The 27,725-nt window shown below is 41.1% G+C and overlaps 1 protein-coding gene across 1 annotated transcript in view; it reads left to right on the forward strand.

Moving 5' to 3' along the window:
* Positions 1 to 8,450: 8,450 nt before the first annotated feature.
* LOC140738584 (uncharacterized) overlaps positions 8,451 to 27,725 on the forward strand; it is a 34,855-nt gene continuing 15,580 nt past the window's right edge. The window contains exons 1-4 of the mRNA XM_073066060.1: positions 8,451 to 8,582; positions 10,909 to 11,162; positions 11,260 to 11,353; positions 25,254 to 25,857. Of these exons, the coding sequence (XP_072922161.1) occupies positions 11,023 to 11,162; positions 11,260 to 11,353; positions 25,254 to 25,857 (838 nt within the window). The 5' untranslated portion in view covers positions 8,451 to 8,582; positions 10,909 to 11,022. The remainder of the gene's footprint in view (positions 8,583 to 10,908; positions 11,163 to 11,259; positions 11,354 to 25,253; positions 25,858 to 27,725) is intronic.

Here is a 27,725-nt window from a genome sequence, read left to right on the forward strand (position 1 = left end):
GCAGGCTGACCTGCTAAGTTCATAGAGTCACAGGCCCTTTGGCCCATCTAGTCCATGCCAAACCATTTATGCTGCCAACTCCCATTGATCTGCACCTGTACCATTGCCCTCCATACCCCAGCTACCTCCATGTACCTATCCAAACTTCTCTTAAATGTTGAAATTGAGTTTGCATGCACAACTTGTGCTGGCAGCTTATTCCACACTCTCTTGGGCCTCTGAATGAAGAAGTTTCCTCTCATGTTCCCTTTAAACTTTTCACCTTTCACCCTTAACCCATGATTTCTCGTTGTAATCCTACCCAACCTCAGAGGAAAAAGTCTTCTTGCATTTACTTTATCTATACTCCTGATATAATTTTGTATAACACTGTCAAATCTACCCCCCCCCCCCCAGTCTTCTACATTCCAAGGAATAAAGTCCTAACCTATTCAATCTTTCCTTATAACTCAGGTCCTCCTCAGAACTTTCTCTGTACTACTTCAGCCTATTTACATCATTCCTGTAATAAATAACTAAAATTATACACAATACTTTAAATTAGGCCTCATCAACATCTTATGCAACTTCACCATAACATGCCAAATCCTGTACTCAGTACTTTGATTTACGTAAGTCAACGTGCCAAAAGCTTTCTTAATGTACCTCTCTACCTGTGACACCACTTTCAATAAATTATGGACCTGTATTCCCAGGCCCCTTTGTTCTATCACATGCCTCAGTGCCCTACTACCCTGAATGGTCCTACCAAAGTGAACACCTCACACTTGTCTGCATTAAATTCCATCTGCAATTTTTCAGCTCAGTTTCCAGATGGTCCAGGTACCACTGATAGCTCTGATAGTCTTCCTCGCTGAGCACTACACCCCCAATCTTGGTGTCATCCACAAATTTCTGATCCAGTTAACCACAATATCATCCAGATCATGATAGCCAACAATAGAGATAGTACTAATCTCTGCGGCACTGCACTATCACCGGCCTCCAGTCAGAGAGGCAACCACCTACTACCACTCTCTGGCTTCTTCCACAGAGCCAACGTCTAATCCAATTTACTACCTCATCTTGAATGCTGAGCGACTGAACCTTCTTGACAAATCTCCCATGTTGGACCTTGTCAAGTGCCTTGCTTAAGTCCATGTAGACAATCTCCACTGCCTTTCCTGTAACTTCCTCAAAAAACTATATAAAATTATTTAGCCATGACCTACCACATATAAAGTCATGCTGACTATCCCTAATCAGTCCATGTCTATCCAAGTACTCATGTATCCACTCTCTTAGGATTCTTTCCAATAACTTTCCCACTACTTACTATATGTTAGGCTCACCAGCCTATAATTTCCTGATTTACTTTTAGAGCCTTTCTTGAACAGCGGAACAACATTAGCTAACCTCCAATCCTCTGGTACCCATCCTGTCACTAAGGATGATTTAAGTATCTCTGCTAGAGCCCCTGCAATTTCTGCACTTGCCTCCCACAAGGTCTGAGGGAACACCTTGTCAGGCCCTGGAGATTTACCCACCCTAATTTCCTCAAGACAGCAAACACCTCCTCCTCTGTAATCTGTATCGATCCATGACCTTACTGCTGCTTTGCCTCGCTTCCATAGACTTTGTGTCTGTCTCCTGAGTAATTACAGATACAAAAAAACATTTAGGATCTCCCCCATCTCTTTTGGCTCCACACGTGGATTACCATTCTGATCTTTCAAAGGACCAATTTTGTCTCTTGCGGTCCTTTTGCTCTTCACATATCTGTAAAATCCCTTAGAATTTTCCTTTGCCTTGTCTGCCAGAGCAACCTGGTTGTCTTTTTTTAATAAAAGCAGAAAATGTTGGATATACTCAACAGGTCACGCAGCAATTATAAAAAGTGAATCTACTCTTTATAACCAAATAGTTTCAAGTTGAAGACCCTTTGTAAAAAAAAGTTATTTGACATGAACTGTTAACATCATTGCTCTGAGTGGTTATAGCATTTTCTGTCTTCTCTTTCTCCACATTTTCAGCATCTGCGGTACTTTGATTTCTATGCGGTCATACACTTGGTGGAGACAGGAATCTGAGTAGTCATGATTGAGATAAGAGTTTTGCAATAAGACAGAGGTGGGAATGTGTGTGAATGATCTGAGTGAGGGAGATCAGGCAAACATGATGAATTCCCATCTCCCAAATTATTTGGAGAAAACTGATCTCCTGGGGTCTTCAATGGCAGTTCCATGATTAAAATTGATGAAAGCATGAGCTCTGTTGAAGACCATATATGGCCTTTGACTGGGGATTTGAGGGAATCAAGTTAAACACATTATAGGAAGATTCACACAGGCTTCATGACAACTTGGAAAGACAGAAGGGTGGAAACAGACTGATGACAATGTCACCTGTGTCCCATGGACTTTAGTGACCAGAATATTATTTTCAAAATCCTGTTAGTCATTCTTTACCATCATCTCATGAAAACCACTTCAACTATTTTAATATAATAAAAATACTTTTCACTATACAATAAAATGTACCAATCAGATACACAGATAACTAGTTTAACAGCTGTTTTCTACTAGTATTATTTTCTGAAGAGGCCAACTTTTATGGCTTATCTTCAATAAATCATTGCGTATTTATTTCCTTGCTTGATAAACCTTCCTCACTACCATAATATGATGCTTTAATTACACTCATCTACCCATCTGATTCTTCCATCCACAGCTTCCATTCACAATTGCCCACTGCTTCACTCCAATCCACCACTTCATCCCTCAATCCCTAGCAACGGTCCAGGAGAGGCCTAGGCCTTTCTAAGTCTCCTTTCTGTTTCTGAGCTTTGCTTCTGAATATAGAACATGTCTCTTAATCAATTTTGTATCTGTATCTCTAACCACCCTTTAATCCCATCATTTATTTAACCACTATGTGAAAATCCAGGAGTTTAAAATTGGGATGTATCAATTTTTCAATATTGTTACAGCATTGCATGTCTCCATTGAGCTGCTTTAAAAGATTTTTATCTAATTTGTAATATTCCAGAGAGCCATATGATGAGAGCATTTTTAGGGTCCCTTGTGTAATACCACACTGCTTTCTGGTTTACAGGACACCACACTATTTTCACTACTTACCGGAGCCTGACAACATACACTCAATGTTCCAGGAACAGCTTCTTCCCCTCTGCCATCAGATTTTTGAATGGACAATGAAGTCATGAATTTAGTATTTTTCCTGTTTTTTTTGCACCACTTAATTAATTTAATTTTCTTTTTTATATATACTTAATTTATAGTTTTTATTATTATGTATTGCAATGTACTGCTGCTGCAAAGCAATAAATTTCACAACGTATGTCTACAATACTAAACCTAGTTCTGATTCTGAATGATAGTAAACTCTGGGCATTGTACTTGTAAGTAGGATATATTTGAAGAATAGATAGAATATAGAGATATAAGAGGATGAGATATTTATTAGGAAACAAAACTGAAAATAAACATCATATAAAAATGATAACTGATGGTGAGTTAAAACAACACACACAAAATGCTGGTGGAACACAGCAGGCCAGGCAGCATCTATAGGGAGAAGCACTGTCGACGTTTCGGGCCGAGACCCTTCGTCAGGCCTAACTGAAAGGAAAGATAGTAAGAGATTTGAAAGTAGTGGGGGGAGGGGGAAATGCAAAATGACCGGTCTTCTCCTATCATTTTACATTTCCCCCTCCCCCCACTACTTTCAAATCTCTTACTATCTTTCCTTTCAGTTAGTCCTGACGAAGGGTCTCGGCCAGAAACGTCGACAGTGCTTCTCCTTATAGATGCTGCCTGGCCTGCTGCGTTCCACCAGCATTTTGTGTGTGTTGTTTGATTTTCCAGCATATGCAGATTTCCTCGTGTTTGATGGTGAGTTAAGTTTTTTTTATATAGTTAACCTGAAACGAATTATAGTGATATTACAATACACTGCTCTTTTAAGGCATCTTCTGACTCAATAATCTTTTATCCCACATGCTGTCTCTATTCACTACACAACCCTGCACTCTTCCCTGCTGAACACTAGCTGCAGAAACCTCTGGGTATCTAAAAGTTCAAAGTCAAAGTCAATGTAAATGTATTATCAAAGTACGTATATGTTACCATTCTATGCAGGCATTAGCAGGAAAATAAAGAAATACAATATCATTTATGAAAAACTATACATAAATAAAGACTAACAAACAATCAATGTGTAAAAGAAGAAAAAAATTGGCAAATAAATGATAAATAATACTGAGAACATGAGTTGTAGATTTCTTGAAAGTGACTCTGTAAGTTGAGGAACCAGTTCAGAATTGTGGAGAATGAAGTTATCCATCCCAGTTCAGGAACTTGATAGTTGTAGGGTAATAATTGTTCCTGATCATGGTAGTGTGGGACCTAAGGCTACCTGATGGTGGTAGGGAGAAGAAAGCACAGCCTGGATGGTGGGGGTCCTTGATTATATATGTTGCTTTCTTGTTACAGCATTACTTGTAAATGTGTTGGGAGGGATTTGCCTGCAATGGTCTGAGCTGTATCCACCACTTTCTGTAGACTTTCCCATTCCTGGGCATTGGTGATTCCATACCAGGCCACGATGCAGGCAGATAGGATACTCTCCACTGTACATCTAGAAAAGTTCGTCAAAGTTTTAGGTTACATGTTGAATGTACACAAACTGCTAAGAAAATAGAGGTGCTGGCATGCCTTCTTTGTGATGGTCCCAGGACAGATCTTCTGATACCAAGGAATTTAAAGTTCCTCCGATCCCCTAATGAAGATAACCAATGGATCTCCAGCTTCTTCTTCCTGTAGTCAATAATCAGCTCTTTGGTTTTACTGATATTGAGTGTGAAGTTGTTGTTGTGGCACCATTGAAACAGATTTTGAATCTCTCTCCTGTATCATGATTCATCACCACCTTTGATTTGGCCAACAGAGATGTCAGCAATCTTATGATAGCATTGGAGCTGTACTTGGTCACACAATCATTGATATAAAGCGAGTAGAGCAGGGAGACAAGCACACAGAACTGTGGTGCTGATGCTGATTTTGAAGGAAGTTTTGTTGCCAATCTGTATTGACTGGAGTCTGCAAGTGAGGAAATTGAGAATCCAGTTGCAGAAGGAGGAATCAAGGCCATGGTCTTCGACCTTAGCGATGAGTTTTGAGGGGAAGATAGTGTTGAGTGCTGAGCTGTGGTCAAAAATAAGCTTCTTCATTTTCCAGGTGTTCCAGAGCTGAGTGAATGGCCAATGAAAAGGCATCTGCTGTTGATTTGTTATGATGTTAGGCAAATTGGAGCGGATCCAGGTCACTCTTCAGGCTTCATGACCAACCTCTCAAAGCACTTCCATCGCAGTGGAGGTAAGTGCGACTGGATGAGGTCATTGAGGCAGGTTACCACTTTCTTCTCAGGCACAGGTGGAGGCATGTAATGATTCAATTAGTGCTGTTACCCCATAGTTCCAGGGAACTAATGAACCAGGGGTTCAGACTTGAACTTGAGTGCTGTCTGTGTGCACTTCGCACATTCTCTCTATGACCGCACAGATTTCCTCTGTCTAGCCTAGTTCCCTTCTACATTCCAAAGTAGGTTAATCAGTTACTGTTAACTTGCCCCTTAGTGTTAACAGCAAAGGGGAGACAATGGGGTGAGTGAAAGAGAGTAAGTTTCCGAGGTACAGAGAAACAAGGATGGAGAGCAGCACTATTGTAAGTGCTCCAGGGGAGCTGCCTTAGACCTGATGGGTTGATTGGCTTTCCCTGTATCATTAAAAATATTTCTCCTTTATAAATAATTACACCTTCCTGCCTTTAAAAGCCTTATCAGAATGCTTCCAATTTCCTTTCCATCAAGTATCCCAAATTATCTACTAGTTCAAATGCTTTTTTTCTTCCTTGGTGTGATTATTACTCATATTGAAGTGATATAATCGAATACGAAGAAAATCTCAGCATTAGCACACATCAAAAGTGCAAAGTTCAAAGTAAATTTGTTGTCAAAGTAGGCATAAGTCACCAAATACTACCCTGAGATCCATTTTTCTGCAAGCATTCACAGCAGAATGAAGTACTATAGAATCCATAAAAAACTACACAGAGACTGACAAGCAAGAGAAGACAAACTATGCTACAACAAAAGAAACAAGTAATAATAAAAAATAAATAATACTGAGAACATGAATTGTAGAGTCCTGAAAAGTGAGTCTATAGGTTGTGTTCAATGATCAATACAGAGTGGTGGTGAGAGAAGATGCATATTGTGTGTACGCATCATAATAAAGTAATTGTATTTTCAGGAGTATTTGTGATAGCAAAATATCTCACCGATGTTGCAACAGCCATTATACTTTCTGTTATATTTGTGACAAGTATCTCAAAGACGGAGCATGACTCCTCTTATTAAGAAACCCTATGAGCTCTACTTCGGGTGTAAAATAGGTGATCTAGACAAAGCCTGGGCTCCTCACATTTGTTGTGCAACATGGGCTGTCGATCTTAGAGTATAGCCATTCACTGTCCCGATGATATGGCGAGAGAAGGATCATGTGACAGACTGCTACTTCTGTCTGATCAGTGTGTCTGGTTTCTCTGCTAAAAACAAGACATCCGCTGAATACCCCAGTCTCCCTTCACCATGAGACCTGTGCTGCATGACAATAGTCTTCCAGGACCAAAGCCACCAGAGACATGGAGTCTGGAGGAAGCAGACACAGATGCCATGATGCACCAGCAAAGAACAGAAAATGACTATGATACTGATACAGATTTTGAACCCTTTATGTCGAGTGAGCCTCATCTGATAGCTCAATCTGAGTTAAATGACCTGACCAGAGACTTGGGTTTATCAAAGCAAAATCAGACTTGCTGGGTACAAGACTGAAAAGATGGAAGCTGACATCACCAGGCATAAAAAAAACTCCTTAAAAGATTTCAATATTTGAGACAGGTGTTTTCCAGAATAACTGATACCAAGATTAACAAAGGCATTTTTGTTGGTTCATAAATCAAACAGGTCATCAATGACAGGCAATTTGAAGAACTTCTAGTGGAACTGGAGAAAATCACATCAAAAGCATTCGGGGATGTTGTTGAAAAGTTTGACAGCTACAGAGTACTAAACTACATGGAGATGGTGGACCGCATGCTTCAAGCATACAGAACCATGAAGAGCAACTTGACACTAAAGACTTATTTTCTGCAATCACACCCAGACTTCTTCCCTGCAAAATCTGGCGCTATCAGCGATGAGCATTGTGAAAGGTTTCACCAGGACATTGTAGTCATGGACATTGTGGTATCAGAGCAACTGGAATCCATCAATGCTGGCTGATTATTGTTGGACAACGAAGCAAGATGTCTCAAGTCAGTACAAATGAAAACCATCAACAAAACATTTTAGCTTAGTTGAACTATTGCAAAGCTTCAGGACCATTATGCAATTAAACACTATTCAATTTAATTTCTTGTTCCTCCAAATTCCTATGTGATACAAGTAGTCTGAAATTATATCTGTGTCCAGCTTCAAGCGGTCTATCAAACAAAACAATTCTGAAAAACAACACTCTGGAAAAAAATTGCTGTCCAATGTATTCTAAGGTTCATCCATCATCATCAATGAAGACCTCAACACCATTAGTACTTTTTTTATGCTAGCTCGACACTCAACCCAGCATGGATGGAAAGTGTGTAGGGGAGCTGGCCAGATTCGAACTCAGTACCTCTCGCCCCAAAGTCCTGCGCTGATGCCACTATGCCACCAACCAGCTGAGATGGTGTTGAGACTAGCGCTTGATTTGGATTTATGTGAGGGAGAGTTTTGCAGCGTCAGCCTCACTCTGTCTTCCCAGTTCCCATCTGGATCCAGTAGCAAGACAGAGTCGAGACAGCTGGAGATGGGACTAGGCGCAGTGGATGACCAGGACGTCTTCTGTGTCTTGTTGTGCTCTACGCGTTCCATGACGCTTGCAGAGACTGCCTTCTTGACTGTTGGACCTTCCATTGGTCTCAACTCGCCTGAGTCTGTGTTCACATACTGGGATAGACAACTTCCTATCTCATGGAGGGTTTGAGACTTGTTGGCCACCTTCACCTGGTTTAGCCCGCTTGTTGAAGCCATTGCCTGGGGTGTGGCTGCTATTGCATGCAAACAGCTACAGGGAGCCACAGGTGAGAGTTGAGTGCCAGGTGAGGACCAAAGGTGGACATGTTCCCCACCAGAGGTGCTGCCCCTCCCTGAAACCCCAATGTAATCGACAACCAATGAGAAGGGAGACCAGTGGGAGCTGCAATTCAACCTTGGCTCTTGCATCTTGCAGCCAATGGGAGACAACATAGACGTCACTGCCGCGAGAGGCCAACGGCTGGTGAGCGAAACAAAAGCCGGTGGAAGGAGGCGGGAGCTTGGTACACTTTTGCCAATGAGGATGTCGTATGGAAATGACGGACAGCGCAAAGTGAGCTGAAAGGCGGATCGAAAGTTGAAGGAGACCATTGGTTTTCGTTGCCGAGGGGGTTTGTGCGCTTGCGCGAGTATTTGAGCGGGAGCTGCCTGTCGCTGAACCCTGGAGGGTAAGTGAGTGTGGGGTCTCGCCGTTTCCCGCACCCTTATCCCGCTCTAGCCTGTGTGGCCGGGCCCTCACCGCAATTGCGCTGTTCCAGTATGGTTTTAGTAATGCGTCGAAGGTAACCGTGGTGGCTGGACCCTGCCGCCGGTCCCCAGAGCTTGGCGCCCAGTGACCTCAGGCCGGTGAAGTCCTGTCTTCTGAATGTTCCGTCATGGGAATCAACTTCTTCCAAGGATGGATCTGAAACATTCTTAGATGGCTTTAGATTAGCTCTTAGATTATTCTAAGAGCTAATCATTCTTAGATTAGCTTTGATGCTAGTGGTAAATTGCCAGGGTGGCAGAGAGGCTGGATTTGTTACAATCTAGGTCTTTAATATCCGGGCACCAGTGAACATTTGAAAGGATTAATGATTTGTATATTTGGAATAACTTGGTCTGTGTTTGAACTTGTAGCAGTAGCTTAAAATCTATTGTAGAATACTTATTTTTCAAAAGCTTCATACAAATGATGGATGCTGATATTTCCATGACACTGCAGTTCTTGTTATTTCCAGAGAATGTCGTTTAAACAATCATATTTTCTGTGTGGTTGAAATTGAATCCAATTATATTACCTGGAACATGAGTTCTTTTAACTTTGATCTGTCTATTCACTGGTGTGTATTGTGGCCTTCTGGAATCTCCCTCTTTTATATATTCCTAGGTTGCTTAATGATTTGATAATAAGTTCTGCATTCTAGTTATTAGTTACTTTATTTGGTTTTGTTTTTCCAAATAGAAATTTTATCCAGCCAGTTTTAATGTCTCATCGATTTCTCTCCAAGAGATGAGCTTGTCATCTACTATTTTTGTGTCAAAGTAAACGTATATCTTTGGGAGGGGAATGTATCAGAGACACAACAGTGAATGTTTACGCCTACCAAATCTACTAGCCATCAACCATTCATCACTAATCCTACATTTTATCCTCCTTACATGCTTATTAAGTTTCTCCAGATTCTTTTATTTACTTGAGATATAGCATGAAATAGGCCCTTTTGAGCCCTGTTGCCTAGTAACCCCTGATTTTAACCCTAAATTGGGACAATTTACAATGGACAATTAACCTACCAAATGATATGTCTTTGGATTGTTGGAGGAAGCTGGAGCACCTGGAGGAAACCCACGTAGTCATGGCAGAATGTACAACCTCCTTATAGACAACAGTGGGTTCTCTCACCCACCTACATGTGGGGCAATTTATGGTTGCTAATTCACCTTGCAACCTGCATGTCTTTTTAATATGCAAGTAAACTATACAACCATAGAGGTAGAGTACAAATTCACACCCAGTACCAAATGTCTAGATTGAAGTCTGATCTCTGTTGCTGTGCAGCAGTGACTTTTGTTGCTGTGCCAGTGCTTGTCAAGAGACAAAATTTTTGGCATAAATAGCGTTAATTTTAAAAGTAGTGTAGTATATACAGTGAATAATGGCATTCTGCAGTAGTGGTTAGTGCGATGCATTTCAGCACCAGCTGGGCTTTGATTCCCACTCCTGTCTGTAAAGAGTCTGTACATTCTTACTGGCCATGTGGATTTCCTCTCAGTGCACTAGTTTCCATCTATATTCCAAAAGCGTATGGTTAGGGTTAGTGAGTTGTATGCATGCTGTATTGGTTCCAGAAACATCGTGACACTTGCAGACTGCCCAGCATAATCCTTGCTGATTTGATGCAAAATGACGTATTACACTGTGTATTTTTTTGATGTGCATCTGACAAAGCTAAAATTTTTTTGTCTTTAAATAAAATGTAGCAACAAATTTGAATGGTGCACTTAAATCTTGCCAGTAAGTTCTGTGACTTTATGTGAAATCAAGTACTTCACTGCCATAATTGAGCCCCCCATCCCTAATCAATTACATTACACTTTGATTAAATGGTCATTGAGTAGCAGTTCTTAAATTTAAGCTAATCACACTCCTTGTGAAGGTAAAAGATTCTATACTACCACAGCCAAAAGTAGATAAACTCAAATGTAGAAATTTGGGTATTGCAGGGAAATGTAATTCATCAGAATAATGCTCTATGATTAGGTACTCCACTAAATGTTCCAAGCTTCCCTGTTACTCCATCTAATGTTAAGACTTGTCCAATGGCATAATGAAGCAGTCTCTTCATGCTATATTGTGGAATAAATAAGGAGAGCTTAGTTTGTGGTCTTTTAAAAGCAATTGTCAAATAGTAAGGAAGATTTCATTTCAACTTTCCCATTTTAAGTACCTGTTAAATGGAAATACAAGCATATTTACAGCTGTATTGTAATCGTATCATCTTTTTGATGCAGATCCTGAGGATTCCATTCATTATGGGCTTGCCATAAACTGCAGAATACCCTTTGTGGTTTGCTTTTCAATTATTGGGACAGCTATAGGCTTTTAAACTGTTAAGTCATATCATCATGGATCAGATTTCGGATGGCCTGGAAGGAATTGAAACTTGTAAAAACGCAACACATCTTGGTTCGGATCCCCTAAATGATGGATGCTTATTTGAGTTGGATTCTGATATATCAGGCTTTGAAATTCCTGAGACACCCAGGTATAAAAGATCTTAACATTTCTTCAATCATTACTACAGATTGCATTATTTATCTATCTAGCCTTTAATTTTCTCACATTGTCCCTCTTATTTTAAGCCCTGTTTTTTCCAAGCAAAACAGTAAACCTTATCAAGCAACAGCTACAACCCAGGATAGGAACATTGCAAATGATGGGAAGAAACCTAGATCTGTGAGTTGGTCTTTTATCTTGTACTTTCGTTGCTTCTCATTAAAGACTAGCTTAAACAACCTTTGGCCAGACATTTGGATCTTGTACAGCACTTTGCAAAAGACTTGTATTGAATGCTCTAGGAGTAGGGAGGCTATTCCCTGAAAATGGGTCACAACTTCACTGAACAAGAACATATTCAGAAATTTTTCTTTAGACTATTTGGGACAAGACGTTAAAGTGTTAAATGGTGGCTCTGTTTTGCAATGTGCCCCTATTCTAATGTGGATGAGCAAAGATGGGAATAAGGCTTGGTATAGTATAGACAAGCTCAGCTTTCCCTAAGTGGAATCACAGAATTGTCAATTCAAAATAGTGTGGTTAAAGGCTGTGACTTGCATCCTAGGATTCTAAACTTTATTGAGAGGATGTGCAACCACTGTATTCACTAACTTTCATTTCTGGGAAAGTGCTAATGTTCAATGCAGGGGAAAATGGAGGGTGGCAGAAACTACATGTGGATAAAGTCCTGTTAGAATTGCAAAAACTATAGTCAGTTATTCAGGAAAAATTTAAACCTAATGAAGTAGAATTAACACTATTTCATGAAACAAGTCATGCCTGACCCAAGGTTTGGTTGTCTCAGCCAGAGCAAATAAAGGGGAAGTGGTGGATGAGTTGTGCTTGAACTTCTGGAAGATGTAGCTTAACCAAAAGTTATGCATCTCATGAAACAAGAGCCCATGTTGGATGGAGGTTTGCCTTGAGGCTGGGGATAAAAGGATCCTTTATTTTGTGGACAGATTGACCATTTGAGTACCACTGGGATTGGTGCTGGGACTAACCATTTGTAAGACTTGGAGGCAAACTTACGAAAACTACATCTTTAGGTAACCAAAAAATAGGTGGAAAGGCAAAGCCTCTGCAATATACAGTTCTTGGTAGTTGATTGGCAGATGTGGGGAAAATGTAAACTGGAAGGAATACTGTAAGTATCGCAGAAAGTTGTAGCATGAAGAGATATCTGGGTTCCTGTGCATAAGGTGTAATGCTAGGATACCAGTCTAACAAAATATAGGGAGGGCTAATGGAATATCGAAACTCATTTCAAGGGAGTTAAAATATAGAAGTAAGCAATTCTTACTGCAACTGTAGTCAGACCACATCTGGAATTGTGAGCAATTTAACTTGAGGCTCATTGGAGGCATTTTGGAGAAGATGGTTTAGAATGATTTTATGGAGTGATATTTTTTTTCCCTCTGCCCTACAAGGAAAGGATAGGCAGTTTAGGATTTGTAAGAGTTGAAGGTAGTATGAAGCATGGTTTTCAAAGGCAGAACAGGGTGAAAGGTGAGACACTTCTCCAAGGAAGTTGGGAGCCAGTCTTGCTATTAAGGAGTACCCATTTGGGGGTCTGCAGAGAATAGGGCCTTGTGTGTTTTGGAGAGGAGAGAAAGAAGGCAGTACAGTAAATCTGAAATGTCAGATCAGACACTATTCTATTAAATGGCTTGAATAAAATTACCTGGTGTCTCTTCTGTTTATTAGTCTTCTGGATTTGCCATTTGAGATTTTTCCCAAACCCAACCTTCAATATTTGGCAAAGGTAGATCTTGCTGGCTGACAGTTCTTGAGCCATTGTCACCCCTGAGATGGGTGCACTAAAAGCCTTGCTGTAATTTCACTGGTGGTTTTTGTCAGAAAGTAAAGCTCTTCCTTTTATCTTGACCCTGTTGCTTTATCGTTTAAGATGTTCCTTTAGTTTTAGCTTTCTAAATTGTTGAAGTACTAAATCTAAGATTGTATTGTTCCTTGTCTAGTCCTTGTTCAGTTTGCATAGGTGAAAGTAAGAACAAAGGAACAGGGGTAGCCCTGAATCTTCTCATTCTTGAACTGTAGAGATGTAGAAATCCAGAAATCTAAGTGCTTGAGTGAACATAAACTACCATAGTTCTTTTAATTAATCCTAAAATGGTCTGTCCTTTTATTGAGATGCTTGCTACTGGTTCTAGCATTGACCTGGAAAATCTGTATCCATACTATTGCATCCTGTCAATTTTAAGTTTGGATAAGAATCTGTTACTTATCCATGAGTGTACCATCATTCTAGCATGAATGAATTGTGCTGTTGAATTTGCTGTTGCATTAACTTCCAGATGTTAATCCACTTGCCCCTTCTATTTCACTACATTTTTTTTTTTTAAAGCTTAAGACTGTTTCTTTGGGTCACTTGCTATAATAGAATATTATAGGCCCACAATGTTGAACTGAACTTCTAACCTATTCTAAGATCAATCTTCCCTCCTACATTGCTCTTCATTTCCCTTTCATCCATGTGCCTATCTAAGAGTCTTTTAAATGGCCCTAATGTATCTGCCTCTGCCATCACTCCTGGCGATGCGTTCCATGCACCCAGTATTTCCTTTTTATTTAAAAAAAAAAGGACTTGCTTTTGACTTTCCTCCATTCACCTTACAATTATGACCCTCATTAGCCATTTTAGCCCTGGATGGGGGGATTTCTGGTATTTATGCTGCTCATTTTGTACACCTCTGCAATGTCACCTCTCATCCTCCTTCACTACAAAGACACTAACCCATGAGCTACTCCATCAGGCTCTTTCTGTGGTTTCCTGCCTTGTTCGCCACCTCCGAGCCTGAAAATAAAACTGGATTGGAATAAAGTAATAGTCAGCCCCGAGGATCTGTGCCAGAGGGGAGTGGAAACGAGCTAAGATACCTGGCACCAAGAAACAAATACTAAGCATCCTCTGCATTAAACAAATGTTTAGGAGCTTGGTATATTCTCCTAAACTTGAAGGAAATGTTTATCCTATATTACTATGGTTGATCTTGTGCAGGATTTTATTTTAAGTTGGTCTGGTTGATTTTTTTGTTTTTGTTTCTTGGCATTGTTCTGAAAAATATTAATTGGATAGACTTCTCAGTACTTTGTCTCTTCCCCCCCCCCCCCCATTTGTATCCTGGCTGATTATTACTGTTTTCCTGCTTCTTTACTATCCCACCATTTTTGTAGTGGAGAAGGTGTAGTGTTTGCTTTCAGTCTCTCCACTGCATTGTGCTATTTTGTGACTTTCACTATCTTAGATCTTGCCTTCCCTCTCCTTTCCAAGGTTAGTTAAATCCCTCAGATCTATCAAGATTCTCTGTCACCATCACACTTTCCACCTTCATTGTTTTCCCATCTTAAATGAGTAGAATACTTGTTCTCATTTAGCTAGCACTAGGCAATGACCATTAAATTTCTGTGCCACAAGTTACATCAGAATATTCCTCAATTTACCTTCGATCAGAATATTTAGTAGATTGTTTTGGGGTGGGGATGGTGGTAAAGATTTCAGAATTTCTGGGCAAATTTTTCAAATGTATAATAATGGTAGGGCCACAGATTATTCAGGTGCAACTAATTTGTGTGCTGAACTGTAAATTTGCCCTTTAGTCCTATTGTCCTTGACCAGTCCATCTTGTGCCAATGCTTTCTCATATAAATCAATTTCATCAGCTACCACTTTGCACTTAATTTGAAGTAACAAGTGAGAGAGACATCATTTTGAAGCAGGTGCCATATGAAAGAACAAGACTGTCAGGAGTGAGTCATAATCTGAAGTAGCAAGTGAGACATCGTTGCAACGTGGGAACCATTTGAAAATTGGCAGTGACTTTATTCGAGCCATTAAAAGTAAGCAAGGTGTAAACAGAGTGGCCATTGTTGTCGTGGGCCAATGTTAGTGGGAGGCTTTTGCTCAACAGGCTTGGGTAAGCACCGGTGGAGGTTCTAAGTAAGTTTCTGGTTAAGTGTTTTTATTTGTCTATTAGTACACAGCTAGTGTACTGAGAATGGGTCTAGAGACAGTGGTATGTTCTTTGTATGAGATGTAGGAACTCTGGGAGACCTCCAATTTCCCTGATAACTACATCTGCAAGAATTGCATTGAGCTGCAGTTCCGGTGTTAATGAACTGGACCTGCAGCTTGACCTTACTCATATGGGAGAATGAAGAGGTGATAGGAGCTACAGGGAGGTAGTCACTCCTAAGTTGTAGGAGAGAGATACCTGGGTGACTGCCTGGTGAGGGAAAGGGAATAGGAGACCAGTGCAAAGTACCCCTGTGGCTGTATCCCTTCAATAATGTCTACTGCTTTGGATACGATTGAAGTGGGAAGCAGCAGCAACAGGGTCTTGAGTCTGTCTCTGTGGTTCAGAAGAGAAGGCAAATTGTATTTTGCCTCCCAGGTGCCAGGGTCAGGGTCATGTCTTTGACCGGGTCCATAGCATTCTAAAAGGGAGTGTGAGCAACCAGAAGTTGTGGTGCATAAAGGTACCAACGACAGGTAGGAAATGCGAGAAAGTCCTGAAGACAGAATATAGGGAGTTGAGTAGAAGGCCGAAAAGCAGGAGTTCCAGGGTAGTAACTTCTGGATTGCTGCCTGTGCCATGTGCCATTGAAGGAAAGATGAATGCGTGGCTGAGGAGTGGTGCAATGGGCAAGGTTTCAGATATCTGGATCATTGAGATCTCTTCTGTGGAAGTTGTGACTCATATAAAGAGACCAGGTTACACCTGAACCTGAGGGGGACCAGTACCTATGCAGGCAGGTTTGCTAAGGCTTTTTGTAGGTTTTGAACCAGGGGTTCTTAACCTGGGATTACAAACCCCCTTGATTAATGGTATTGGTCTCAGGCATTTTTTTAAAATGGGTTGGTAACCCCCATTTAAACTAATTTGGCAGGGGGATGGAGATTAGAGTGATAGGACTGAGGATGGGGCAATTGGTATTCAAGTTAATGCAGCAAGATGGAGGATGGAGAGGCAGATGACAGGGCAAAATTGCCGTCAGTGGGATGAGCTGAAGTGTAATATGGAGGCATAATCAAAATAAGTGATGGATTCCATAGAGGTGTTGCACTTGAATGCAGTGAATGGAATAAAGTAGATGATCTTGTAGTGTAATTAGAGATGGGCACATATGACCATATGTTGGCGTCATTCAATGTCTGTGGTGAGATGCTGAAGATGTTCTATAGGTCAGTTGTGGAGAGCGCCCTCTTCTTTGTGGTGGCGTGTTGGGGAGGAAGCATTAAGAAGAGGGACGCCTCACGTCTTAATAAGCTGGTAAGGAAGGCGGGCTCTGTCGTGGGCAAAGTACTGGAGAGTTTAACATCGGTAGCTGAGCGAAGGGCGCTGAGTAGGCTACGGTCAATTATGGATAACTCTGAACATCCTCTACATAGCACCATCCAGAGACAGAGAAGCAGTTTCAGCGACAGGTTACTATCGATGCAATGCTCCTCAGACAGGATGAAGAGGTCAATACTCCCCAATGCCATTAGGCTTTACAATTCTACCGCCAGGACTTAAGAACTTTTTAAAAGCTATTATTAATGCTTTTTGAGATAGTGATTTAGAAGCATATATTTTTTACTGAGTTAAGTGTTGTATGTAATTAGTTTTGCTACAACAAGTGTATGGGACATTGGAAAAAAGTTGAATTTCCCCATGGGGATGAATAAAGTATCTATCTATCTATCTATCTATCTATGACATTGTGGGTATCACTGAGTTATAGACAATAGGTGCAGAAGTAGACCATTCGGTCCTTCGAGCCTGCACCGCCATTTTGAGATCATGGCTGATCAACTACTATCAATACACGGTTCCTGCCTTGTCCCCATATCCCTTGATTCCCCTATCGATAAGATACCTATCTAGCTCCTTCTTGAAAGCATCCAGAGAATTGGCCTCCGCTACCTTCCGAGGCAGTGCATTCCAGACCCCCACAACTCTCTGGGAGAAGAAGTTTTTCCTCAACTCTGTCCTAAATGACCTACCCCTTATTCTCAAACCATGCCCTCTGGTACTGGACTCTCCCAGCATCTGGAACATATTTCCTGCCTCTATCTTGTCCAATCCCTTAATAATCTTATATGTTTCAATCAGATCCCCTCTCAATCTCCTTAATTCCAGCGTGTACAAGCCCAGTCTCTCTAACCTCTCTGTGTAAGACAGTCCAGACATCCCAGGAATTAACCTCGTGAATCTACGCTGCACTTCCTCTACAGCCAGGATGTCCTTCCTTAACCCTGGAGACCAAAACTGTACACAATACTCCAGGTGTTGTCTCACCAGGGCTCTGTACAAATGCAAGAGGATTTCCTTGCTCTTGTACTCAATTCCCTTTGTAATAAAGGCCAACATTCCATTAGCCTTCTTCACTGCCTGCTGCACTTGCTCATTCACCTTCAGTGACTGATGAACAAGGACTCCTAGATCTCTTTGTATTTCTCCCTTGCCTAACTACACCGTTCAGATAATAATCTGCCTTCCTGTTCTTACTCCCAAAGTGGATAACCTCACACTTATTCACATGAAACGTCGTCTGCCAAGTATCTGCCCACTCACCCAGCCTATCCAAGTCACCCTGAATTCTCCTAACATCCTCATCACATGTCACACTGCCACCCAGCTTAGTATCATCAGCAAATTTGCTGATGTTATTTTCAATGCCTTCATCCAAATTGTTGACGTAAATCGTAAACAGCTGTGGTCCCAATACCGAGCCCTGTGGCACCCCACTAGTCACCACCTGCCATTCCGAGAAACAGCCATTCACCGCTACCCTTTGCTTTCTGTCTGCCAACCAGTTTTCTATCCATGTCAATGTCTTCCCCCCGATGCCCTGAGCTTTGATTTTACCCACCAATCTCCTATGTGGGACCTTATCAAATGCCTTCTGAAAATCGAGGTACACTACATCCACTGGATCTCCCCCGTCTAACTTCCTGGTTACATCCTCGAAAAACTCCCAACAGATTAGTCAAGCATGATTTACCCTTGGTAAATCCATGCTGGCTCGGCCCAATCCTATCACTGCTATCTAGATATGCCACTATTTCATCCTTAATAATGGACTCTAGCATCTTCCCCACCACCGATGTCAGGCTGACAGGTCGATAGTTCTCTGTTTTCTCCCTCCCTCCTTTCTTAAAAAGTGGGATAACATTAGCCATTCTCCAATCCTCAGGAACTGATCCTGAATCTAAGGAACATTGGAAAATGATTACCAATGCATCTGCAATTTCCAGGGCCACCTCCTTTAGTACCCTAGGATGCAGACCATCTGGACCTGGGGATTTGTCAGCCTTCAGTCCCATCAGTCTTCTCATCACCGTTTCCTTCCTAATGTCAATCTGTTTCATTTCCTCTGTTACCCTATGTCCTTGGCCCATCCATACATCTGGGAGATTGCTTGTGTCTTCCTTAGTGAAAACAGATCTAAAATACTCATTAAATTCTTCTGCCATTTCTCTGTTTCTCATAACAATTTCACCCAATTCATTCTTCAAGGGCCCAACATTGTTCTTAACTATCTTCTTTCTCTTCACATACCTTTAAATTAAAAAAAAGCTTTTGCTATCTTCCTTTATATTCCTGGCTAGCTTGCGTTCGTACCTCATTTTTTTCCCCTGTATTGTCTTTTTAGTTAAGTTCTGTTGTTCCTTAAAAACTTCCCAATCATCTGTCCTCCCACTCACCTTAGCTCTGTCATACTTTTTTTTAATGCTATGCAATCTCTGACTTCCTTTGTCAACCACTGTGGCCCCTTTCCCCCCTTTGAATCCTTCCTTCTCTGGGGGATGAACTGATTTTGCACCTTGTGCATTATTCCCAAGAATACCTGCCATTGCTGTTCCACTGTCTTTTCTGCTAGGCTATCCGTCCAGTCAACTTTGGCCAGCTCCTCCCTCATGGCTCCATAGTTTCCCCTGTTCCCCTGTCCGAGCTGCCCTTAGCCTTCTCAAATTGCAGATAAAAACTTATCATATTATGATCACTACCTCCTAATGGCTCCTTTACTGCAAGATCGCTTATCAAATCCTGTTCATTACATAACACTAAATCCAGAATAGTCTTGTCCCTGGTCGGCTCTCGTACAAGCTGTTCCAAGAATGCATCCCGTAGGCACTCTACAAACTCCCTATCCTGTGGTCCAGCACCAACCTGATTCTCCCAGTTCACCTGCATGTTGAAATCCCCCATAACTACTGCGACATTACCTTTGCCACATGCCAATGTTAACCCCCTATTCAACTTGCACCCAATATCCATGCTACTGTTTGGTGGCCTGTAGACAACACCCATTTGGGTCCTTTTGCCCTTACTGTTCCTCAGTTCTATCCACACAGACTCTACTTCTCCTGACCCTATGTCCCCCCTTGCAAAGGACTGAATCTCATTCCTCACCAACAGGGCCACTCCACCCCCTCTGCCCACATTTCTGTCCCTACGATAGCACGTATACCCTTGTACATTCATTTCCCAGGTCTGATCTCCCTGCAGCCATGTCTCCGTTATCCCAACAACATCATAGTTACCCATTCGCACCTGGGCTTCAAGCTCATCCGCCTTATTTCTGACACTTCGTGCATTCAGATATAGAATTTTTAGCCCATTTCTCCTCTCTCTGTTTGAATCGCTGCCTATTGTGCTTAACCCAGCTCCCCGAACTCCCATCGGGCTATACGCCCCTAGAATTTTGTTGTCCTTCCTAAATTTACTTATTCTTTCAACACATTTAACTCCATGTTCTGTCAGACCATCCCTCTGTACATGTGTCCTCCTTATCACTTGTTCCTCCTCACCTTTCTCTACTACGCGCTTAATATTCCGGAACCGTGTAGTCCCCACCTGTCCTTTATTCTTCCTCTCGCTATCCTCTCTCACATTCTGGATCCCCGCCCCCTGGCTGAAAGAAAATCATAGCTGGGAGCTTAACACCCAAGTGTATACATTGTATTGAAGAGACAGGCAGGTAGGCAGAAGGAGTAGGGTGGCTCTGAATTTTTAAAAAAATGAATTAGAAAGAGGTGACATTGGATCAGAAGATGTAGAGTTAAGAAACTGCCAAGCTTTTAAAAACTCCCTGAAGGACTTGTATACAGGACTCCAAACAGTAGTTAGGATGCGGGATACAAATTACAATGGAAGATAGTAAAGGCATGTAAAAAGAGCGATGTTTTGATAGTCATGGGGATTTCATTGTGTTGGTAGATTGGGGAAAATCAGATTGGTGCTGGATCGCAAGAGGGAATTTGTAGAATGACTACAAGATGGCATTAGGGGAAGGCAATTCTGGATTGGATGTTGTGTAATAGAAACAGAAAACCTACAGCACAATACAGGCCCTTCAGCCCACAAAGTTGTGCTGAACTTGTCCCTACCTTAGAAATTACTAGGGTTACCCATAGCCCCATATTTTTCTAAGCTCCATGTACCTATCCAAAAGTCTCTTTAGAAGACCCTATTGTATCAGCCTCCACCGCAGTTGCCGGCAGCCCATTCCGCACACATTCCACTTTCTGCGTGTATATATTTAAAAAAAACTTACCCCTGAGATTTCCTCTATCTACTCCCAAGCACCTTAAACCTGTGCCCTCTTGTGGCAGCCATTTCAGCCCTGGGAAAAAGTGTCTGACTATCCACACAGTCAATGCCTCTCACCATCTTGTACACCTCTATCAGGTCACCTCTCATCCTGTGTCCCTCCAAGGAGAAAAGGCCGAGTTCACTCAACCTGTTTTCATAAGGCGTGCTCCCAATCCAGGCAACATCCTTGTAAATCTCCTCTGCACCCTTTCTATGGTTTCCACATCCTTCCTGTAGTGAGGTGACCAAAACTGAGCACAGTACTCCCAAGTGGGGTCTAAACAGAGTCCTATATAGCTGGAACATTACCTCTCGGCTCCTAAACTCAATCCCTTGATTGATGAAGGCCAATACACTGTATGCCTTCTTAACCACAGAGTCAACCTGTGCAGCTGCTTTGAGTGTCCGATGGACTCGGACCCCAAGATCCTTCTGATCCTCCACACTGCCAAGAGTCTTGCCGTTACTACTATATTCTGCCATCATATTTGTCCCAACAAGATGAACCACTTCATACTTTTCTGGGTTGAACTCCATCTGCCACTTCTCTGCCCAGATATGCAACCTATCAATGTCCAGCTGTAACCTCTGACAGCCCTCTACACTATCCACAGCACCTCCAACCTTTGTGTCATCAACAAACTTACTAACCCATCCCTCCACTTCCTCATCCAGGTCATTTATAAAATCACGAAGAGTATGGGTCCCGGAACAGATCCACGAGGCACTCCATTTGGTCACCGACCTCCATGCAGAATATGACCTGTCTACAACCACTCTTTGCTTTCTGTGTGCAAGCTAGTTCTGGATCCACAAAGCAATGTCCCCTTGGAACCCATACTTTCTCAATAAGCCGTGTATGGGGTACCTTATCAAATGCTTTGCTGAAATCCATTTACACTACATCTACTGCTCTTCCATCAACAATGTGTTTAGTCACATCCTCAAAAAATGCAATCAGGCTCGTAAGGCATGACCTGCCCTTGACAAAGCTGTGCTGACTATTCCTAATCATATTATACGTCTCCAAATGTTCATAAATCCTGCCTCTCAGGATCTTCTCCATCAACTTACCAACTACTGAGGTAAGACTCACTGGTCTATAGTTTCTTGGGCTATCTCCGTGCTGCCTCAGTAGTCAGTTATTTTTATTTGTCATTTAGCACCCTCTGCTGGTGTTTTTGTGTAGCAGTCATTTAGGTCATGTGATCTGTGTCTCTAGTTGATGATGTCAGTAGATATTTAAGCAGTTCTTGGAGCTGTGGAAAACTCATGCCATTCCATCCTGAAGCTCAGGCCTTTGAAAGCATCATCAGTATGTAAAAGTAACCTTTGGATTTATCATTTATTGATGTATATGTATATTTTTACAAATCAGATAGTTAAACGGTTTGTGTGCAGATAAAAATATGGATGAAGTATTCATGTGGGCCATGTCTTCCTACAGACAAAAAAGGGATTTAATACAACCTGATAATGAACCATTTAATTCTAAATAGTATTATTTTTGTAGGCCTCTTTGGTAATGGCATTATTTTCTTGGGAGCATCATTGTCATTGTTTTATATTATCTTTTTAGGAATGCCTTTTAAAGTTTTATGGGATGTTGGGTAAGCAAGGAGATTTAAGGTACCCAATTAGGCAATAGGCATCACTGTATTCAGCAGTTGATTTTAATTATTCAAGGTTGAAAGGGATGATATTTGTAAAGATTAGGTTTCCCTTTTTAAATAATGTCTTAGCTGTATTTAACATCAGTATTGTACTAAAACTTTTTTTGACCACTTTCATTAAGAGTAGGTACCGTAATTGTTTGCTATGGGGGTAAATTGATTATGGTATCCTAATGGCACAGAATGCATTGGTGTTTCAAGAAATAAAGGGTATTTGCACATGGACTTTGTTAATTAGCTGCTAATTAGAGCTCAGAACAAATTAAATTTAATCATTCACAAAATGTAGAAGAGCATTTGGCAACTAAATGTTTAAGATATAGCTACATATAAAGCAGTTTTCCCAACGTTGCTGTGGGCAACCATGGCTTACATTTCCATGATTCCAGAATGTTATGGCAATTGTTGGTCTGTTTTGACTGCTTCAGTAACAACATGCACATGTATTGCATCTGAGATTGAAATTACTTGATAGAAGAATAAGCCATTATGTTGAATCCTGATAATGTGTAAACCTGGCTAGCTTGTAGTGAGAAAATGTGCATAAGATACATCATGCTTACCAGTAGCCTATCTTTATGATGTATTTGGAACTTATTTGTATAACAGCATCTTGTGTATTTTGTATCATCTGTGGTATACTTAATACTTGTGCTTGCCATAATGGGAATTCGGATGTTTTTTGACAGTTTTTTCTTTCTGTCAGTTTTACCCTACTGCCAGTTGCTACATTAAAGAAAGTCAACTTGGAACATCTTTCTCAGTGTAGTAATTGGGGATGGTGTTTATCTGCTTGTCAATTCATGCAAGGCGTGTGAAGAGGACAGGACAATCTACTCCCTTGTATAAGGGAACAATGTCTGCAACCCTCCAATCCTCCATAACTTCTCCCGTTCCCATTGATGATGCAAAGATCATCACCAGAGGCTCAGCAATCTCCTCCCTCGCCTCCCACAGTAGCCTGGGGTACATCTCATCTGGTCCTGGCAACTTATCCAACTTGATGCTTTCCAAAAGCTCCAGCACATCCTCTTAATATCTACATGCTCAAGCTTTTCGGTCCACTGCAAGTCATCATACAATCACCAAGTTCCTTTTCCATAGTGAATACTGAATTAAAGTATACATTAAGTACCTCTGCTATTTCCTCTGATTCCATACCCACTTCCTCACTGTCACACTTGATAGGCCCTATTCTTTCACATCTTATCCTCTTGCTCTTCACATACTTGTAGAATGTTTCGGGGCTTAATCCTGGCTGCCAAGGCCTTCTCATGGCCCCTTCTGGCTCTCCCAATTTTCTTCTTAAGCTCCTTCCTGTTAGCCTTATAATCTTATAGATCTCTGAACCTAGCTCTCTGAACCTTTTGTAAGCTTTTCTTTTCTTGACTAGATGTACTACAGCGTTTGTACACAGTTCCTGTTCCCTACTACCATAACCTTCCTGTCTGATTGGAACGTACCTATGCAGAACTCCACACAAATAATACTGAGAACATGAGTTGCAGAGTCCTTGAAAGTGAGTCCATTAGTTGTGAGGTCAGTTCAGTGTTGGGGTGAATGAAGTTATCCATGCTGGTTCAGGAGCTTGATTGCTTAGGTTAACAATTTTCTTTGAAACTAGTGATGTGAGAATCAGAACTACTGAACCTCCAGCTCAGTGGTACTAGTGAGAAGAGATGTGGCCTGGATGGTGGGGATACTGATGACAGATGTTGCTTTCCTGTGGCAGCATGGAAATGAGGGCTTTGCACTGTATCTAGTATGTAAAATTATCCCCACCTCCACTATTTAAACATATATTGCCTAGTCACTCATTCAGGTATTAAATTTCTGGGTTTTTTTAAAAAATGGGTTGCAAAGCCTGTTTATTTCAGTATTTCAATGGGTTTGTTAATTTTGTGGAAAGATCAAATCTACTCTGGAAAATGTAGTTTGTAGTGCTTGATAGCTAGTAAGTACACATTTGTAATGAGAAGAGATTGTAAAGCTGAAATTAATCATTTACATTTTGAGTACAGCTTTGGTCTGAAACTCAGTTTTGCCTTTGAAGTTCTCTTAGTACACTCCCAATTTTGTGAACAGGGAAAATGTTGTAAAAATAGTAGAAAAACAGGTGTTAAAGTCTTTTAAAGATCTAATCCGTTGTACCAAATGAAGAATTGTGCAACTGTGGCAAATTGAAGTTTGGCATGTTATCAGTTGGTGTATGGAAAATTGTGTTTTTAAAAACTCAAAAACAAAGAATTTGCTTGTCTACAAACATATTTTAAAAGATGTGTTCCTGCATTAGAGAATGGGGGGGGGGGGGGGAGTGGAGAAATGGCACATAGCTGTTTTGTACAATAAAATATTGCTCTGGGCTTGCTAAGTATTGTTAGAGGCAAATGTACAAAAAGCAGATTGCTGGACCTGACAGCATGCATCTAAGGTTGAATAGAGATACCAGATGGAGTAGTTGTTGAATTTGGGAAGATCACATTCTATAAATGTTTTGGCAGGTTAAATACAGGTAGCAAACATAGCTAAAAAGAACTCCTGAAGTAGCAACAATAGTCATCAGGGAGAATGTTGGAATCCCATTTTGGGAGGTAGTAGAATGTGAGAAAACTATACTATTGGACAGAGTTGCTACAGCTTTGTGGGTGGGGGAGGGGTGGGAATTGTTTATTGAGTGTAATGTATGAAAGCAGTTTTGTGTGGGAATAATATCTAAAAATGTGACCATTGAACCAGAGTAGAAATAAACTTTATTTTGGTAGAAGCATTTATCAATATTAATGTAAATGCTTACTTTTCTCTTAGGTTACTAAGAACACTACCCATCCATCGAAGAAGTGCCTTGTTGTGACTACTGGGACTCCTCAAAAGTGTGCCAAGCAATTATTTGTCGAAGGCAAAGCCTCTTTTCCCTTTTTGCAGCAGAAGACTTCTGTTTGTTCAAAGCAAAATGAATCTGCCCTAAGTTCACTACTTGGTAAAAAGTCTACAAAATCCAACACAGCTTCCTCTTCTACAAGAAAAGGTTCTGCTTCTAAGAAATACCATGCTGAAAAGTTAAAAGTGTCACTCAAGTCAAGAGATTCCAGTTTTTCTCCTGTCCAAACAAATTGGGTTAACAGAAATTGTCATTCTTCTTCAACTGTTTCTAGTTCTTCACATTCACCAGCAATGAAAAGAGCCAAAACATCAACTGCTAGTAGCTCAAGTTCAAGAAGGGCCAGCAACATATCCTTGAAGGAAAACGATTGTGTACATTCAGTCAGAACTTCCTTGAGCTTTGTAAAATTGCCCATGAACACTTCAGTGTCCCCTGTCTTGAAGCCGGCAGAATCTTCAGGTTCTGTGACGCTAACCAATGGCATAAGTGATTGGATTGATCTCCTGGATGACACCACTGACATAGTGGGTAGGTTTTGTATCTTGTACAGTGAAGTAATTTTGAACATCAATCAGGTGCAAATTTGTTCTCAACAATACTACCCGTGTGTGTGTGTATATGTATGTCTGTGGGGAGGGGGGGGGGGGGAGAGAATACTCTAGGTACCATATTAGGACATTTAGTCTTCTGGCTCATACACCTGGCACCTAGTATAACATTTGCTGTCCCTGTAATTAAGCAAGTAATGTTTAGTGAAAGTGGACTGTGAAAGCCAGGTAGGTACTGGACCTCAAGGGAGAGAATTTGTAGAATGTCTAAAGGATAGCTTTTTAGAACAGCTTGTTGTTGAGCCCACCAGGGGATTGGCTGTGCTGAATTGGGTGTTGTACAATGATCCAGAGGTGATAAGAGAGCTTAGGGTTAAGGAACCCTTGGGGAACAGTGATCGAGTTAACATTGAAATTTGAGAGGGGAAAAAATACAATCCAGTGTGTCAGTATTTCAGTGGAATAAAGGAAACTACAATGGCATGCGGAGTTTCTGCGAAAAATAAGGGAACTGCAAGGCAGATATACAGTTGGCCCTCCTTATCTGCAGGTTCCGCATGTGTGGATTCAATCAACCGTGGATCAGGAAAACCCGGAAGTTCTCTCTCTGGCATTTGTTGTTTGAGCATGTACAGACTATTTTTTCTTGTCATTATTCCCTAAACAATACAGTATAACAATTTACATAGTATTTACATTGTATTAGGTATTATAAGTAATCTAGAGATGATTTAAAGTATACGGGAGGATGTGCATAGGTTACCGCGGATCGGGAATCGGAAAAAAAAAACAAGTTCTCTAAGTCGGAACAGGTACATCCGATATTATTTGGCATCAGTTAGTCAAATTTTTGTCTTAGTATATAGTTTATATTTTACCTTTCAATGCATATAAGACACTTAAGAAACATGTGTATTTCAATAATTAAACCACTGCGTTGCTTTGTAATAATTGTAACTTTCATCGGGGTAGGGTCTTCACATGCTCCATTAATCTCACTTTATCCTTTAAAATTGTTCCGATCATTGATCGACTGTAGCCTAACGCTTTTCCAGTGACCAATGGTGTTTCACCTCTTTCCGATTGCTTTATTATTTTCACTTTTTTTTTCAATCACGATCATTTTCCTGAACAGAAACACTGCGGGCAGTGGGTCCGGAGCTCCGCCGGGTCCTAAAGTCCACTGCACTGAAACAGGTTAAATAAGGTCTGGAGCTCCGCTGGGACCTAAAGTCCACTGACTTGAGCATTCGCATTTTTTGGTATCCGCGGGGGTTCCTGGAACCAATCCCCCACGAATGAGGAGGGCCAACTGTATTCCAATAAGAAATTTTCAAATGGAAGAAGTACACTACCGTGGCTGACAAGTGAAATCAGAGTCAAAGTAATAGCAAAAGAGGGCATACAATGAAGCCAGGGCTAGTGGGAAGATAGAGGAGTGGGAAGCTTTTAAAAACTTGCAGAAGAGAAGGTCATTAGGAAGGAAAAGGTGAATTATGAAAGGAAGCTGGCAATTAATATGTAAGCTACTAAAAGTTTCTTTAAGTATATAAAGGGTAAAAGAGTTGAGGGTAGATATAGGATCAATACAAAATGTCGCTGGAGATATTGAGAGAGATGGCAGAGGAACTGAATGTGTATTTTGCATCTGTCTTCACAGTGGAAGATGTCTGCAGCATACCGGACATTCAAGAGTGTCAGGGAAGTGAAGTTTGTGCAGTGAAAATTATGACTGAGAAAGTACTCAAGAAGCTTAATGGTCTGAGGGTGGATAAGTCTGGACCTGGTGGAATGCACCGTTGGGTTCCGAAGGAAGTAGCTGGAAAGATTGTGGAGGCATTAATGATG

Source organism: Hemitrygon akajei, chromosome 14, assembly GCF_048418815.1.
Source record: "Hemitrygon akajei chromosome 14, sHemAka1.3, whole genome shotgun sequence".
NCBI lineage: Eukaryota > Metazoa > Chordata > Chondrichthyes > Myliobatiformes > Dasyatidae > Hemitrygon > Hemitrygon akajei.